Here is an 18563-nt window from a genome sequence, read left to right as displayed (position 1 = left end):
ACCCAAATGAGCTGAAAACTTATATCCACACGAAAGCCTGCTCACAGGGGTTTTTATAGCAGCTTTATTCATAATTTCCAAAATGTGGATGCAGCCAAGATGCCTTTCAGTATGTGAGTAGTTAAATAAACAATGGTACATCTGGACCACAGAATATTATTGTCCCCCCCCACACACACAAAAATAATATATGTATAAAATAGATAACTAGTGAGAACCTACTGTGTGGCACAGGGAACTCTATTCAGTGATCTGTGATAACCTAAATGGGAAGAAATCCAAGGAAGAGGTGGGGGGGTATATGTGTATGTGTGGCTGATTCACTTTGCTTACAGCAGAAACTAACACAACATTGTAAAGCAACTATAGTCCAATTAAAAAAAAAACATAATATGCACTTAAATGCATATTACTCAGTGAAGGAAGTGTTGGCACAATCTTGATGTCAACCCAACTCAGTCTATATAAAGGGGCTTGTGTGGTGGGTGGCATTTAGATGCACTCACTAGATGGGAAACTTACATTGTTTTTCTTCTTTGCTCTTCTCCATGGAAACAGGAAGACAGCTTGCAATTTACAGCTTTAGGTTGACTACTGCCATAGTCTTGATTTGTATGTTTAGAGCAAATCAATTATTACTTCTTTGAAAAAAATTCAATTTAGAAGTATGTACTAACTCAGAAAGAAAGTACGTATTTTCTTCTAGAACTTACAGGCTGTAATACTATTTTTCAGTTGATGAGTGCAACAGGATTCCTGTGGAGTCTTCAGCAGTTCCCCAAGGACACAATAAATGAAGAGACTGTTGAGTTACTACAGCCATATTTTAACATGGATGATTACACTTTTGAAAGTGCCAAAAAAGTCTGTGGGAATGTGGCTGGTCTGCTGTCTTGGACACTTGCTATGGCAACATTTTATGGTGTCAACAGAGAAGTGTTGCCTCTGAAGGTAAAAATTTCCCTCCTTCTCCCAGTAAATCAGTGTTTAGTAAAATCAGTCATCAGTATCACTGCTGTTAAAAAGCAAAGCATAATTTAGATGAATAAAGGTAGGTTTCTCCATTACCAGATTTTTCTTTTTCTCTGTATGCCCTGTCACTGTTTCTCATTCTTTTTATAACTGTTGCATGCTTCTTGGCATCACAGACAATAAACCAAAACCAACTTGTTGACTTACACAAGGCATGAGTTTATTGGGAATAGTAATTGGGGCTTCCCTGGTAGCTCAGCTGGTAAAGAATCCACCTGCAATTCAGGAGACCCCAGTTCGATTCCTGGGTTGGGAAGATCTGCTGAGAAGGGAAAAGCTACCCACTCCAGTATTCTGGCCTAGAGAATTCCATGGACTACAGTCCATGGGGTTGCAAAGAGTCAGACATGACTGAGCTATCATGAAAGAAAATTGGCTATATCTTTAAGTTTGGTGATTAGGTTTGGAGATTGAATTTGATTACTATATTCCAAACAAAATTTATGAAAATTAAGATCAACACCTAGAAATGTTTTAAATTTCAAAGACAGGAAGAGAAGCTTATAGGCACCTAAGAAACAAAATGTAAAAGATGGCTTATAAAAGAAGAGAAATCAGGACGTCACAGTCATGCCACAACCCTAAATACTAGAAAGTAACAGAAAAACATATGCAGAGGAAATTACTGGCCTCTAAGACTTCAGTGACTGACCAAACTGCCCTCAGTATGAGCAAGTGAGTGATAGTCGCTCAGTCGTGTCCGACTCTTTGTGACCCCGTGTACTGTAGCCCATCAGGCTCCTCTGTCCATGGAATTCTCCAGGCAAGAGTACTGGACTGGGTTGCCATTTCCTTATCCTCAATGTATGAGGGAACAAAAAGACATTCTTTTTTTTTTTTTTTATGTGGACCATTCTTATAGTCTTTATTGAATTTGTTACAGAATTGCTTCTGTTTTGTGTCTTGGTTTTTCAGCCCCAGGGCATGTGGAATCCTTGCTCCCTGACCTGGGATCAAGCTCACACCCCCTGCATTGGAAGTCAAAGTCTTAACTACTAGGCTACCAGGGAAGTCCCCAAAAGATATTCTTAGGGATGCAATTTAAGTATTAAGGGATAAACACATTCTATCTCATTCTCTCTCGCAGACATACCATCTATACTGGGCCAGATTGTCCTTTATGTCTGAAAGAACAAAAATACATTTTTAGGAGTTCAAAAGATTAACAAAATATACCACCCAGACACGTAATATCCCCCTCTCCCTGCCCCCAGCTCATCCCATAAAGCTAGAAGAGTTGGAAGTGGTTGTTCTGTGGAATTGAAAGTGGTGAGCAAGTGGGCAGGGGGTTACTGTTTTCATAATAAGCCTTATACAAATGGCTGACTCTTTAAATTGTGCACAGAGGCAACTTGAAGAAAAATAGACAAAAAAAAAAAATAGGAAAGTTTTAACAAAGAGAAATGATAAGCACATATAGCAAATACACTAAATATTACTGTAAATGTAGAATTCAAGAAAAAAAAGCACTTATAAGAGCAGTTATTTTTATGGGTAAAAATTATGATTCACAGTGAGAATTAATTGTAATAATGCTTTATGAAATAAAAATAACATCAAATTACATAAGCCAAAATCCATTAATATTTTATGTGGAGTTTTTTTTTTAATTCCTATAATTTGAGATTATGGGATATACTATCAATCCGTGACAGGTCTGGTAGGCAGAAGGCCAACTTTAGAAGGGACCACACTTGGCTTAATGCTCTGCTATTACCCTCTTAAAGTCCTTACTAATTTGTAAACAAGGAGCTCTACAGTTTTGTTTTGCACTTTTATCTAGCTAGTCCTAAGTAGGCATAAATTAGTAATTATATAGAGATTTTATGTTATTTTTAAGCTTGAATAGCTACATTGGACTTTCTTCACTATGAACAAAGTATATGAAATTATTTCTAGTGTCCAAGAAACATTTACAAAAATTGATGATATTCAGTCCCAAAAGAAAACTTTGATTCAATCCCCAAAAGCAAAAATTGCTGAAACATCATTCTCTGACTATAAGCAATAAAATTAGAACACTTAAAAAAAAATAAGCCAGTCAATTCTGTTTAGAAAATGATGACAAAAATCTAGTTATGAAAGCTTTTAAAATTTATTTATTTTTTATTGAAGGATAATTGCTTTACAGATTTTTGTTGCTTTCTGTCAAACTTTGTGAGGTGGCCATATATATGTGTGTGTGTGTGTGTGTTTATGTGTGTGTGCACAAACACATATACACACACACATACAGAGGTTAGTAAAAGTAGAAAGAGTTAATAAAAATAATGTTAAAAATCCGAAAAAAGTAGCAAAATTAAAGAATTGGTGCTTTGCAATATACACATACATATAAGAGCTAACTCATTGGAAAAGATCCTGATGCTGGGAAAGATTCAGGGCTGGAGGAGAAGGGGATGACAGAAGAGGAAATGGTTGGATGGCATTACTGACTCAATGGACATGAGTTTGAGCAAGCTCCGGGAGATAGTGAAGGGTAGGGAAACCTGGCATGCTGCAGTCCTCGGGGTCGCAAAGAGTCAGACATGAGTTAGCGACTGAACAACAGCTATATATATGATATGTATGAAAAACTAATCAGGGACTTCTCTGGCGGTCCAGTAGTTAAGAATCTGCCTTCCAGTGCAGGGGATGTGGATTCCACCCCTCGTCAGGCAACTAAGATCTCACTTGCTGCACGGCAACTAAGACCCAATGCTACCAAATAAGTAAATACATAAATACAAAAACTAATCAACAAGAAAATACACAAAAATAAATGCCTATAATATGTAAATCCATATAATTACAAATTGTAGATTTAAATAATTGAGGCAAAATTTAAAGTTATTTGTAAATACATTAGAAAATCTAAGTGAAATGAAAATTTCCCCAAAAAAAGCTAATTTCAAAACCACAAATATTGAGAAAGAAAATGAGAAAGTTATCAAGGAACTTCTACCCCAGAAAGCTCTAGAGCTATATTGCTTTACTAATTAATTACTTGAAATTTATAAGAAACAAGTAATTATCATGCTGTAGGACTGAGAGAAAGATGAAAAGCTACTGGTTTTCATTACAGCCATTTCAGTTCAAAAATTCTTACCCCCAAAACAATACTAAATGTTTCCATACTTAATAGTATTTATAACAGTTTAAAATGGGGGGAAGAAATGTATATAAGTTAAGGAAATTACTATCTATCCAAATTGTGGGATATCACACAGCCATGTAACTAATGTTCATAAAGAAAGTGTTTAACGAAGTAAGAAAATGATTATACTACTCTAAGTGAAAAAAATGCCAAAATGGTAGTTATCCATTTGTTAACACAATACTCATAGACTCTTTTCTGTGTAAAATCACAAGTGATTATTTTTCTCCTTCCCATACATTTCTGTGTTTTCCATATTGAACATTAATAATTAAAAGGAAAAAAAGGAACTTCAATGACATTTCTCTGCTTCCCCAGCTGAAGACAATGAAATAAACAACTTCCAAATAAGCCAAAAATTATGTAGTAACTTGTGTTATTATCTACCAATTACAAGCATGAAAGTTTCCTAGCACTAATACACCTCTACACCAATCACCTCTTCTTCCTTTTAAGGCTAACCTGGCCAAGCAGGAGGGCCGCTTAGCAGTTGCCAACGCTGAACTGGGCAAGGCCCAGGCACTGCTGGATGAGAAACAAGCTGAGCTGGATAAAGTGCAAGCCAAATTTGATGCAGCAATGAATGAGAAAATGGTGAGATTAAATGTGCAGAAATTACTAATATGACATACTGAGATGCTACCCAATATATGTTGTATTTAGGGATCAGGCAGATGTTTACAACGAAAAAATACTGACCTGAGTGCCCTTTCTCACTGGCCACATCTACTTTTTTTGGACCTTCAACACTCTACATTCTTTTTTCTGTTTTTAATAATTGTTTGCTGTGATGTGATACACAGGAGTACTGACTTTGGAGTCAGAACACCGGATTGGTGGGTTTGAGATTTATATCAGACACTAACTATGAATTGTGCAGTGGAAATGACTAACTTACTGACTTTACTCTCAAGTGGGGATCCTAATATGACCTCATGGTATAGGCTGTAGCAGTGGTGATCTGGTAAACGTTCAACAATCAGCTTGGCTCTCTTTCTGGTGGCGGAGTCCGGAGAAGATGAACAGAAATGGCACCTTGCCAAGGGAAAGAAAAGAAGGAAGGACAGGTCATCAGCTTTGGCCCTTGGGTGGCTGAAGGAGAAAGTGTATTTGGTGTGTGCCACATCTTTGCATCCCTCAACAACACTGAGCCACAACACTGATCTTTCTGGCAAGGAAACCATCTGCCATGTAACTGATGGGATGAAGGTGAAGGCTGACCGAGATGAGTCCTCTCCATGTGCTGCCATGTTGGCTGCCCAGGATGTAGCCCAGAGATGCAAGGAGCTGGGCATCATTGCCCTCCACATCAAACTCCAGGCCACAGGAAGAGATAGGACCAAGACTCCTGGACCAGGGGCCCAGTCAGCGCTCAGAGCCCTCACCCACTCAGGCATCAAAAGTGGGTGCATTGAGGATGTCACCCCATCCTCTCCAACAGCACCTGCAGGAAAGGATCAGCTTGTGGGGGCGGGGGCCAAGGGGAGAAGAAAGCCTTGACTTGCAGTGTTTGCTTATTTCTGTGGTCTAGGTACCTCCTCCACTGTCAGTTCTAAGCTATCAGTGAGGCAGTTGGGAGAGAAGATGAGCATGCATACTATCGCCACCATGCACATGTGATGAACTTAACCCAGGAGTTTAGACAATACAAAAATATAGTCAACAATTAGGAATTGATGAATTTTGATTATTCATTACCTTTAATATAATGGGCTTAATTGTAAGCTTATATAATTTAGTTTTTAATAGTGGCTGTGTTTAACGCCAGCTCACAAATTTTCTGAAAAATGTTAACAGTTGACTCCTTTGAGCTGATACAAGCTGGCTACAGCATACTACTGTTGTGACTACTGTTGTGTATATTTTTTTCTGTAGAAAAAAAATCCTTTAAAACTGCAAAGAACTCAGTCATTATTAAATCCAAGACTTTAAAAGGTATATTTATTGTTTTGAAAATATTTAATAGAAATCCTATTTAAGCTATGAAATTTGGATTCTCCCTTTCAAAATGGCTCCTTTTGAAATTTTGTAAGGTGAAATAACTGTATTATGAATGAATTATAAAAATTTAATATGTAAAATTTTACTGACAGTGTATTTTTAGATTATATTTATTTTGCACATTAAGAAATTCCTCCAGGTATTTTTACATGTCAATATAATGGATGTTTGATTAAGCAGTTTAAAAAGTTCTCTGAGACATTCTCCTTTTATGAATGTAGGATTTGCTTAATGATGCTGACATGTGCCGGAAAAAGATGCAGGCAGCTTCCACCCTCATTGATGGACTGAGTGGAGAAAAAGTCCGATGGACTCAGCAAAGCAAAGAGTTCAAAGCTCAGATTAATAGGTATCAACTTTAGTCTTTGTTATAATTGCTCTCCTTCTTAGTCATCACCCTAAAGGCCACCTCTTGTGACATGGGGGAGCATAAAGTCAGATTCCTTGAAGTGCTTTTTTCCTCTGTTTCCATGTCCACATGCCAGGATCCCACCATCTAAGAAAGTGCTTAGAGCTTGAGTGACCCACACTCTAAAACGGAGAGAAGAAAACTTGGTGAAACATTTTTTAACTCACTATTTGTGTGGGGGTGCTTCTGATATCATCTGGATTTGCCAGAACAATCTAGATACTGGTTCCAGTTCTACACCTTTCACCTCAAGGATTTTGAAAGTGTAGACTGACAACTTGTTCTAGATGGAAGGGCATCTTGGGCTGGTGTCTTCTGAAAACTGGAAGAGAGGGAATGAGAGGGGAGTAGGAGAATGGCAAAAGAAAAAAGAAAGAGGAAGACAAAGAAGTAGTGGTTTAATCAAGACTAAATATGAACAAGACTAGGACTTGTTTCTTCCTCATCTGCAAGTCAAGCTTCAGGCTCTCCAGGCTTCAAGAAGGAGCCTCTTTCTTGCTCCTGGACTTACCCGAAATGCGGCCACTCCTACTCCATTTGGAGCCTTTAGGCTGGCTCCTTTACCCTCTCCATGTCTTGTTGCCAAGTGTTAAGCAGGGAGCAGAGAAGAACTTCACCTAGTAACAAAACTGCCTGATGGCCTTTCAGATTCCTTACTGGGAGAGCTTAACATGTGTTGGTGATCCACTTTATTGTTTCTTAACAGGCTTGTAGGGGATATTCTGCTGTGCACTGGATTCCTGTCCTACCTTGGTCCTTTCAATCAGATATTTAGGAACTATTTGCTGAAAGAGCAATGGGAGATGGAGTTGAAAGCACGGAAGATTCCTTTCACTGAAAACCTGAATCTTATTTCAATGTTGGTGGATCCTCCAACAGTAAGTGTTACTTTCCTCATATCATTAGTTGAATTTCATTTTATTCACAAGAAATCAAGGTATGCCTGACTTATTCTTTTTGCATTTAATTGGAAAGATCATTTTCAAAATGATGAAGCATGACAAAATTTTTTTTTCTTTGTGGTACAAAAAGTTCTTTTGCATTTTAAGAAATCTTGCTTTCAAGTTGGTCTCTCAGTCAGGTCCAACTCTTTGTGACCCCATGGACTGCGGCCCATCAGGTTCCTCTGTCCATGGGATTCTCCAGTCAAGAATACTGGAGGGGGTTGCCCTTTCCTTCTCCAGGGGATCTTCCCAACCCAGGTATCAAACCCACGTCTTCAACTGCACTGCTTTGAGTGAAAAGACAATTTTTGAGCTACAGGCTTTCTAATATTGAGCTCTTCTTATAATCCTCCATTATTCACACCACTCTTATTGAATCTCATTCTCTTACAAACATTCTAGGAAGATGTAGGCATTAGCTACACTGTAAGTATTGGTATTATTAACTTTCTTTTGATTATTAACCATCTTTTTATAATGTCTAACAGTGTAATACAATAGCACATTCCGACATTGCTGAGTGATAGTGTGCACTGCTAGACTAACCTTTCTTGCTAGGAATTTGATGCCATTGTTAATTTTCAGTATATCTTACAGACCTCTTGGGGTATTCAATGCTTTCCAGGCAATTTGTATTCACAAGCTGATTTTTGGTTTGTAAATATGTTCCCCAGTTGCAGTTTTCCTAGGGAAGCCAAGCTATTAATTTCAAGTTATCTCTATTTAAAAGTCAAAAAATTATCTTTTCCAATTCAAACAGTGTTCAGCTGGTCCCCACAGGTACTAGATAATGTATTGGAAACACACTGATTATGGCCTTCAGAGGAGCTAAGATAATTTAACGAAGTGGAGGCTTCTCTGCATCTTGGGTGATTTCATTGACCATGTGGAGTCAGGCTTCCCAGGTGGCACAGTGGTAAAGAGTCCACCTGCCATGCAGAAATTGCAGGTCCTGTCCCTGGGTCAGGAATATCCCCTGGAGTAGGAAGTGACAAACAACTCCAGTATTTTTTCATGGAAAATCCCATGGACAGAGGAGCCTGCCAGGCTACAGTTCATGGGGTCACAAAGAGTTGGACATGACGGAGTGACTGAGCACGGCGCCTTCTTGATTTTGAAAGGAATATTTAGAAAACTGTCATTGATGAGTTCCTGCCAATGTAATATTTCTTGTCCCCTAATTTCTCTGCCTCCAGCTGTGCAATGCCCGTTCCACCATGTGAGCAGAACCAGAGGGCAGGAAGGGGAAATTTCAGAGGCTGAACCCTTAGGGCTTGCCTACTCTGACTTCTCAGAATATTCATTGTCTCTGCTAACTCCAGCCCATCTAGATCCCACCCAGTCTCGGGTTACTAGGGAAAGGATTTATTAGATGATAAATTTGTTTAACTTAGTGTTATTTGGTTCACATTTGTAACTTTGAGTGTTTTTACGTGAATGTTGCATAGTCCTAATCTAAAAAAAAAAAAGTCTAAATTTTAAATTATTTGTGGCATTGTTAATTTCTAAGAAAAGCTTTCTTGTCTTCCTTTGCGTGGCCACATCCATTTCCTGTTATGCAGATTGGTGAGTGGGGGCTGCAGGGCTTACCAGGAGATGACCTCTCAATTCAGAATGGCATCATTGTGACAAAAGCCACCAGATACCCACTCCTCATAGACCCACAAACTCAAGGCAAAACGTGGATTAAATCAAAGGAAAAGGAAAACGACTTGCAGGTGTGTACCATTTGGTGGGTGGGAAAGTAATCTTGAAATCATGAAGTTTTCCCACAATTTCAGTTGTACCTGTCAGTCATTAAATTGTCATCTCTATGATAGTTGTTTGCTAATTCACACCTTTGAGTTTTGTGACAGTGATTTGGGGCAAAGGCTCTGATCATTTGCTTTTTAAACATATTCACTTATTTATTTAACTGCCCTGATTATTAGTTGTGACATAAGAGATCTTTTTTAGTTGCAGTATGTGAACTCTTGGTTGTATCATGTGAGATCTAGTTCCCTGAACAGGAATCGAACCCAGACCTCCTGCATTGGGAGCAGGGAGTCTTGGCCACTGGACCACCAGGGAAGTCCTGATCCTGATTATTTTCTCTCTTTTGTGATCTCTCTTGATTTCACTTTCCTTCTCTCTGTCCATTTCCCTGGCTGTATCACTTTTGCTCATGTTGGATGAGGCTTTTATTCTGGGCCCTGAGATTGTGCTTACAGGAAAATAACAAGCACGGGACTTGTGATTCCTCAGTTTAAAGCCTCTTGCTCCAGCCTAACTCAGGTACTTGCTCATACTCTGGAGTTCAGCATTGCAGTTAGAGTCTACCAAGGTGTTACTCTTAAGGCAGAGGTAGATACGGGCAGGATTTCAACATTCCTGGTTCCTTTGAGGATCCTGTGACATTGACATTTCAATTCAGTGTTACAATATGGATTATTCACTGTTTCCTCGACGTTGTTCTGAGTTCCAAGCCTTATGGACCCAAAGTTTTGCTTGTAGTTGTGTCTATTATACTAACCAGAATGCCTCCTCCACCCAATTGCCCACTTTACTTACATCCAAGATGAAAGTCTTGAGCATTATTCAGAGTCCACATCCAATACTACCTTTCACCAGACTTGCCTAAATCTACAGCTTCATACAGCCTGTCCTGATTCCTCACACACCTTGTATTTCTGCTGTGGACTAGAAGTATGCCTTAAATTACTGTTCTTTGCACATTTGTCTTTTATCTCTACTATATTAGAAACTCGGCTTCCCTGGTAGCTCAACTGGTAAAGATTCACCTGCAATGCAGGAGATCCCAGTTTGATTCCTGGGTTGGAAAGATCCTCTGGAGAAAAGGACAAGCTACCTGCTCCAGTATTCTTGGGTTTCCCTGGTGGCTCAGCTGGTAAAGAATCCACCTTCAATGCAGAAGACCTGGGTTCGATCCCTGGGTTGAAAAGATCCCCTGGAGAAGGGAACAACTTCTCCCTGCAGTATTCGGACTTGGAGAATTCCCTGGACTACAGTCCATGGGGTTGCAAAGAGTTGGACATGACTTTCACTTATAGTATGAACTTGGGCAAACTCCCAGAGATGGTGAGGGACAGGGAGGCCTGGCGTGCTGCAGTCCATGGGGTCACAAAGAGTCGGATATGACTGGGCAGCTGAACAACAACAACAACTCCATAAACTTCTTGTTAGATTTATGGTTTTATGCCATCTATATGTTTTCTGCATTTATTGAATTAGTGTGTAATCATTACAGGAAAAAAAAAACAGAAAAAAACATGTGGTCATCTTGATAAATGCAGAAAAAATAAGTTGGTAAAATCAAAACTAGCAAACTGAGATTAGGAGAGTTAGTGGCTCAGTCGTGTCCAACTTTTTGTGACCCCATAGACAGGAGCCCGCCAGGCTCCTCTGTTCATTGAATTCTCCAGGCCAGAATACTGGAGTGGGTAGCCATTCCTTTCTCCAGGGGATCTTCCCAACCCTGGGACCAAACCTGGGTCTCCTGTGTTGCAGGCAGACTCTTTACCATCTGAGCCCCCAGGGAAGCCCAAGATTAAGAGGGCCCTTCCTTAATCAGATATACAGTATTTACAAAAAGCCTTCAAGAAACACCACATTTAGTAGTGAAATAGTGAAAGATTTCCTTCTGAGATCAAGACTTTGCAGGCACGGGGACATTGCCTATTGCTCTGGAGCACCTCCCAAGATTCTCCCACCTAATTAAGACTCCAATCTATGTTGACTTAGAAAACTCAGAAAAATCCTGGCAAAGACCAGAGAGTATAAGTGGAGGGGAAGAGTTAAGAAAAGTGGGGTTGATGGAAAGTAGCTTCTGAGGAGCTGTATACACAGAAGTGCATGAGTGGTGTGTACCAGAGTCTTCCTCCTCCTGAACTCAGCCCCCGGATCCAGCTCAGCTGTAACTTGTTCCTTGCTCCGTTCCTCACTCCTCTTGCCTCCCCTGGCTGTTGATTTCCCTGCTCATCTTAGTCTTATTTTTTCTGATTGTGGCTTTATTTTTCCATTTAATTCATTGATGGTCTTCAGTCATGTCCTTCCTGATGCAGCCTCATCCCAAGAAGCTTCCTGAGGAAGTAAAAGAGATATATATCAGACACACTTCCTTATTTTAAAAACCATCAGCTTCTGGGATGTACGTAAATTGAACTGCATCTTTTTTACTCAGACAGCATAGTATTTTTCTGAATATGTGGATAAGCACATGCACAAACACACATAAATGAAAAGAAAATGAAGCAAAACCGTCACTTCTGTGCTCAGGAAGGAAGGCAAAATGAAAAATGAAACACTTTATAAATGAAAAACAAAACGTATTTGGCATGTCCAGGGCTGCATTTCACCTTGGCAGCTTTGCCAAGGTCATCTTCAAAGCCATTTCCAGCACGTATAGCTCTGACTTCTGAATAAAGAATGTATGTGCTTAATTCCCCTGTGAAGAATTCACTGAGTAAAGACCTAGTTCCAGAGTATCTGCGTGCGTGATACAGACTCTCATGTGGCCGCCACACAGTATTCCTCCATAGGAAAAATCAAGTGAATCCAACCCGAAACTATGACTCCAAGATATTACTTCAAGTTTACAAAAATATTAAAGGCGGTTAAAAGGTAATTGAATAAATCAACAATTTGAAAATTATTTCTTTAATTGGTATATTAGTCAGGATTTTTCAGAGAAACAGAACTGAAAGGATATCCAGGTACAGATACACAGAAAGAGATTTATTATGAAGGGGTGGCTCATGGGCTTATGGAGGCTGAGAAGTCCCTGATCTGCTGTCCAAAGGCTGGAGCCCCAGGAAAGCTGGTGGTGTTGTTCCAGTCCAAACCCTGAAGGCCTGAGAACCATGGGAGCTATGGCATCAGTTCCAGTCCCAGTCTGAAGTCCTCAGAGTTAGGAGCTGATGTCCAAGGGCAGGAGAAGATGGATGTCCTAACCTGTGCAGAGAACAAATTGGCACTCCCTCCAGCTTTCTGTTCTGTTCAGGTCCTTAATGGATTGGACAATGCCCACCTACGTGGGCAAGGGCCATAATCTTTATTCAAATTGTCGACTCAAATGCTAATCTCTTCCAGAAACAACCTCACAAACACACCTTGAAATAATGCTTGCCAGCTATCTGGGCATTCATTAGCCCAGTCAAGTTGACAGATAAAATTAACCATCACACTTGGGAAACACATCACAAAAACAGAGTTTGCTTCTTGGGGAATAGAGCAGGACAATTACATTCAGTCTTCTTGGGACCTTATTTCATCTTATTTAAATAAGCTAGTTAAAGCTCTTTGTTTGGATTCATTTACCTTATCAACTTATAGTGAGGTCTTGCACAGCACATCATGTATATAAATAAAGCTATTCATCTAGGGGAAATGTTCCATCGTGTGCAAGATATTCTGTTTTTAGTTAGTTCTGTTTTGATTAAAACAGGACAAAGATAGACTTATTTTTCAATTCCACACCTTTTTTCATTGCAAGTGAGAGATACTGTTTTTAAATTTCACCCTCCTAATGTTGGAGAAGACCCTTGCGAGTCCCTTGGACGGCAAGGAGATCCAACCAGTCCATTCTGAAGGAGATCCTGGGTGTTCTTTGGAAGGAATGATGCTAAAGCTGAAACTCCAGTACTTCAGCCACCTCATGCGAAGAGTTGACTCATTGGAAAAGACTCTGATGCTGGGGGGGATTGGGGGCAGGAGGAGAAGGGGACAACAGAGGATGAGATGGCTGGATGGCATCACCGACTCGATGGACGTGAGTCTGAGTGAACTTCAGGAGTTGGTGATGGACAGGGAGGCCTGGCGAGCTGCGATTCATGGGGTCACAAAGAGCCGGACACGACTGAGTGACTGAACTGAAGTGAATCACCTGATGTCTCAATGGATCTTCCTTTTTAATTTTTTTTAGTTTTTATTTTTTTCTTCTGTTTATTTGGCTGCTTGTGGCATGAGGGATCTTTTTTTTAATTTTATTTTAATTGGAAGCTAATTACTTTACAGTATTGTGGTGGTTTTTGCCATACGTCGACATGAATCAGCCACAGGTGTACATGTGTCCCACCATCCTGAACCCCCTCCCACCTCCCTCCCCACCCCATCCATCTGGTCGTTTCAGAGCACCAGCTCTGATGCCCTGCTTCACGCGCTGAACCTGCACTGGCCATCTATTTTGCATATGGTAATATACATGTTTCAATGCTATTCTTTCATATCATCCCACCCTCGCCTTCTCCCACGTAGTCCAAAAGTCTGCTCTTTACATCTGTGTCTCTTTTGCTGTCTTGCATATGGGGTTGTCATTATTGTCTTTCTAAATTCTTGGTTCTTAGTCCTTGGATAGAATTTGCCCCTGCTGTGGAAGCCCAGTGTCTTAACCACTGGACCACCAGGGAAGCCCTCTCTTGTATCTTAAGATCAGCACTCACAGTAGCATAAAGGCAATAATTGAATTTAGAGAATAGAGGATAAGAAGGTGGAGAGCTGAGGACTGAACCTTTGGGAATCTTCACACTTAGGCAGAGGGAGAGATCGCTGGAGAAGTAAAGAGTTCCAAGTCAGTTGGCTAATGCAAAGATCAACTAGCCCAATTGGGGTGTTTTAACTAATAACAAACATTGATCTAAAAGTGGAGAACCCCACCAGACATTCAGAATCCTAATTTTTTAAAATGTAAGAATATGTTGAAAATGTATAGTCTTTAGGTTGATTTTATGCAAAGTACCATATTCTTATGTTATGCCACTGTTAGAGACAGAAAACATGGATGAACCTTAGGTTGATTCAGTATGTCATTTCTGACATCCCTGTGCTTTTTAAAAAATCGCTTATTCATCTTATAGGTGTCCTGAGAAGATAAGTGAGTATCATAAAAATGCAAGTTAGTTTGCTTTCTTTGAATGATTGTAGCTATGTAAGTTTAAAGGGTTAATCCTTGATTACTTCTCTTCCACCTGCCAGAGCAGAGCTCTGACTTCCAACTAAGGAATGACACTTGTTTCTCTTTCAATTGGAGAGACCCCCATTACACACCCAGGGCTTCCACAAAGTCGTGACCCCCCCAAGTTTTGAAAATTATGTTTGGTTTGTTACTTTATATTTATAATTAAGGCTTCCTTGACAGTCCTTAGAATTCTTAGTCCCTTGCCCAGATATCTCTGGTTTCCACTCAGAAACAGGCACATTCTTTGTAACATTTCTGCAGCAATGAACTCTTTATTTTTAGGTAACCTCTCTAAACCATAAATATTTCCGCACACACCTGGAGGACAGTCTTTCCTTGGGCCGACCCCTTCTTATTGAGGACATCCGTGAAGAGCTGGATCCAGCCCTGGATAATGTATTAGAAAAGAATTTCATTAAGTCGGGCACCACTTTCAAGGTAAGCTTTGAAAAAAGAAAAGAGCAATGGTGACATCTACTTATTTTTTTGAGCACAGCAACGAAGACAGTTTTCTTCAGGTGGTAGTATTTGAAGCTGAAAGAATTATTTCCAAACTCATATTCAGTGTTTCCTTAAAATATATATATATGTAATATATATATATGTATATATATACAGGGGCGAGAACAATATCTTGCTAACAATAGCCATTTATCTGAAACTAAACAAGAAGTTAAGGAAAGGCATCTGGTGATAATGATACATTATTGTTACACACAAAATATGTATATTTTAGCAGCTCTGAGAAAGGTGGTTTCCAAACCATGTATTCTTCTCTACAGTAAAACCTGTTTCCTCACTGAATAAAATGGCATTTTTAGTGATGTCTCAGGACATTGACCTGCATATAGGTTTCTCAAGGGGCAGGTCAGGTGGTCTGGTATTCCCATCTCTCTCAGAATTTTCCACAGTGTATTGTGATCCACACAGTCAAAGGCTTTGGCATAGTCAATAAAGCAGAAATAGATGTTTTTCTGGAACTCTCTTGCTTTTTCCATGATCCAGCAGATGTTGGCAATTTGATCTCTGGTTCCTCTGCCTTTTCTAAAACCAGCTTGAATATCTGGAAGTTCACGGTTCATGTACTGCTGAAGCCTGGCTTGGAGAATTTTGAGCATTACTTTACTAGCGTGTGAGATGAGTGCAATTGTGTGGTAGTTTGAGCATTCTTTGGCATTGCTTTTCTTTGGGATTGGCATGAAAACTGACCTTTTCCAGTCCTGTGGCCACTGCTGAGTTTTCCAAATTTGCTGGCATCTTGAGTGCAGCACTTTCACAGCATCATCTTTCAGGATTTGAAATAGCTCAACTGGAATTCCATCACCTTCTCTAGCTTTGTTTGTAGTGATGCTTTCTAAGGCCCACTTACCTTCACATTCCAGGATGTCTGGCTCTAGGTGAGTGATCATACCATTGTGATTATCTGGGTCATGAAGCTCTTTTTTTTGTACAGTTCTTCTGTGTATTCTTGCCATCTCTTCTTAATATCTCCTGCTTCTGTTAGGTCCATACCATTTCTGTTCTTTATCAAGCTCAGGTGATTGCAGCCATGAAATTAAAAGGCACTTACTCCTTGGAAGGAAAATTATGACCAACCTAGATAGCATATTAAAAAGCAGAGACATTGCTTTGCCAACAAAGGTCCGTCTAGTCAAGGCTATGGTTTTTCTAGTGGTCATGTATGGATGTGAGAGTTGGACTGTGAAGAAAGCTGAGCACCGAAGAATTGATGCTTTTGAACTGTGGTGTTGGAGAAGACTCTTGAGAGTCCCTTGGACTGCAAGGAAGTCCAACTAGTCCATCCTAAAGGAGATCAGTGCTGGGTTTTCATTGGAAGGACTGATGCTAAAGCTGAAACTCCAATATTTTGGCTACCTCATGCGAAGAGTTGACTCATTGGAAAAGACCCTGATACTGGGAGAGGTTGGGAGGAGGAGGAGAAGGGAACGACAGAGGATGAGATGGCTGGATGGCATCACCGACTCGTTGGACATGAGTTTGAGTCAACTCCAGGAGTTGGTGATGGACAGGGAGGCCTGGCGTGCTGTGATTCATGGGGTCTCAAAGAGTCGGACACAACTGAGTGACTGAACTGATCTGAGGGACATTGATTTTATTTCTCTATTAACTTTCAATTCAAACTCATGAACTTTGCTAGAAGCAGCAGAATATGGTTTCTGATGATTGGTGATAACATGAATTGTTTTCAATACAAGCGTTTCTTTTTTAATTGGTTTCATTCTTTTAGTTTTCTTGGTTTTACTGAATGACAGCATTTCTGATCGATAATTTTTTGCTCTGAATAACTTAATTTCATGAAAATCAGTGAATAAGATTGCCAATTTTCTCATTAAATAAAGATAATTTATTTAGAGGAATGTTCTTCATAATGTGAATTTTTTCATATGCCATATTTAATATGCCAAAGGAGGTTTTAGTACGTCCATTCCTGAAAGGGCTTTAAAAAGACCCAGATTCTTACCTGCAATGTGAAGGCCGTGATGCCTGAGTGCCTTAATGATGTGGTTTTCACTCATATGCAAGGTTAATATTAATAAAAAATTTAAGTTATTTAAAATTTTAGAATTTCCACCTGAATTTTAGATAGCAAACTCAGTTGTTTTTGATACACTGAAAATTGTTATGTTTAAGATAAGTGTTATCTTTCTGAGGAAAAAAGTTGGCATTTTTTTCCTCTGAAAGTTTCATTAACCCTTTCTCTTGTCAAATGTGCTTCAGATATGACTGCGAAATGCAAAAAGAAATAGCACTTCTTATAAACACAACAAATTTCGGTAGTAGGAAATTTCCTCAGGTGAAGAAAAGCAGTCAGATGTTAGACATGTCTGAGTTTTCCTTTATTCCAGGGGCCCCCAACCTCTGGGATCTAATGCCTGATGATCTGAGGTGGAGCCAATGTGATAATAATGGAAATAAAGTGCAAAATAAATGTAATGTGCTTCAATCATTCAAACCACCCCCCCTCCCCAAGGATGTGGAGAAATTGTCCTCCATGAAACCAGCCCCTGGTACCAAAAAGGGTTGGGGACCACTGCTTTATTCAACATTTGTTTTGGATACATTTTTCATTTAATTTTCTTGGCATCATGGCTAAAATCATCTTTAGGCAGAGACAGAATTTAAACCACAAGTTTAAATTATTCTAAGAAAATATGATTTATCATATAAGTTCAGTGATTAAAGTTTTACAGCTGGTTTTTGTAATTCATTCAAGTTTCACTGCATTGACCTTTGGTAAATTCTCTCCTAAATTGAACCCAAATTCCTTGTCTGCCCTTTAAGCTGTGTGTAATTTAATGTTTGAATTGATGTAGGTGAAAGTTGGCGATAAGGAATGTGATGTCATGGATACATTTAAACTTTATATTACGACAAAGTTACCAAACCCTGCCTTTACCCCTGAGATCAATGCTAAAACGTCAGTCATTGATTTTACTGTTACCATGAAAGGACTTGAGAACCAGTTACTAAGGAGGGTAATTCTAACAGAGAAACAGGTAATAATTTCTCAAGGTAAAGAACTTCTACTTATAATAAATTATAATGATGTTTTAATGTATTAGGAAACTGTTGACTATATGAAAAGGGAAAAATGAAACAAATCATATTTACCTTCGTTAGCATAAATATTTGTTTTGTAGTCTCAGGTCCTGTTGAGAAATCGGGCAACTCACCTCTTTTCTGATCCCTGAAAGCATGTGTGCACACACACACCACTCTCTACTTCTGACTTTAAGGCTTTGGATATATTGACTTTCATATCTATAGCCCTGTAGATGAATGATCTTGAGTTTCACCTGAAAAATTCAATGAAATGATGATCTTGAAGAAAAAGAAATTGCTCTGGATGAATATTATTAGTAGTTTTAACTACTACACTGCAATAGTAATTGATATACTTGGCTATAATTGATACTGCTGCTGCTGCTGCTGCTAAGTCGCTTCAGTCGTGTCCGACTCTGTGCGACCCCATAGACGGCAGCCCAACAGGCTCCCCCGTCCCTGGGATTCTCCAGGCAACAACTACCACACTCTAATAATCTAATGATGTAGGAAGCCTTACTTTTA

The 18563-nt window shown here is 39.4% G+C and overlaps 1 protein-coding gene across 2 annotated transcripts in view; it reads left to right on the top strand.

The window, feature by feature from the left end:
* Positions 1–18563, top strand: part of DNAH8 (dynein axonemal heavy chain 8) — a 313398-nt gene that overhangs the window by 191725 nt on the left and 103110 nt on the right. For both annotated transcript variants that reach the window (XM_040249771.1, XM_040249772.1), the window contains exons 66-72: positions 736–951; positions 4625–4762; positions 6391–6518; positions 7285–7456; positions 9085–9240; positions 14757–14912; positions 17810–17992. In XM_040249771.1, the coding sequence (XP_040105705.1) occupies positions 736–951; positions 4625–4762; positions 6391–6518; positions 7285–7456; positions 9085–9240; positions 14757–14912; positions 17810–17992 (1149 nt within the window). The remainder of the gene's footprint in view (positions 1–735; positions 952–4624; positions 4763–6390; positions 6519–7284; positions 7457–9084; positions 9241–14756; positions 14913–17809; positions 17993–18563) is intronic.

Source organism: Oryx dammah, unplaced genomic scaffold (genome assembly GCF_014754425.2).
Source record: "Oryx dammah isolate SB20612 unplaced genomic scaffold, SCBI_Odam_1.1 HiC_scaffold_11, whole genome shotgun sequence".
In the NCBI taxonomy this organism is placed as follows: Eukaryota; Metazoa; Chordata; class Mammalia; order Artiodactyla; family Bovidae; genus Oryx; species Oryx dammah.
This window is presented reverse-complemented; position numbering and strand designations above follow the sequence as displayed.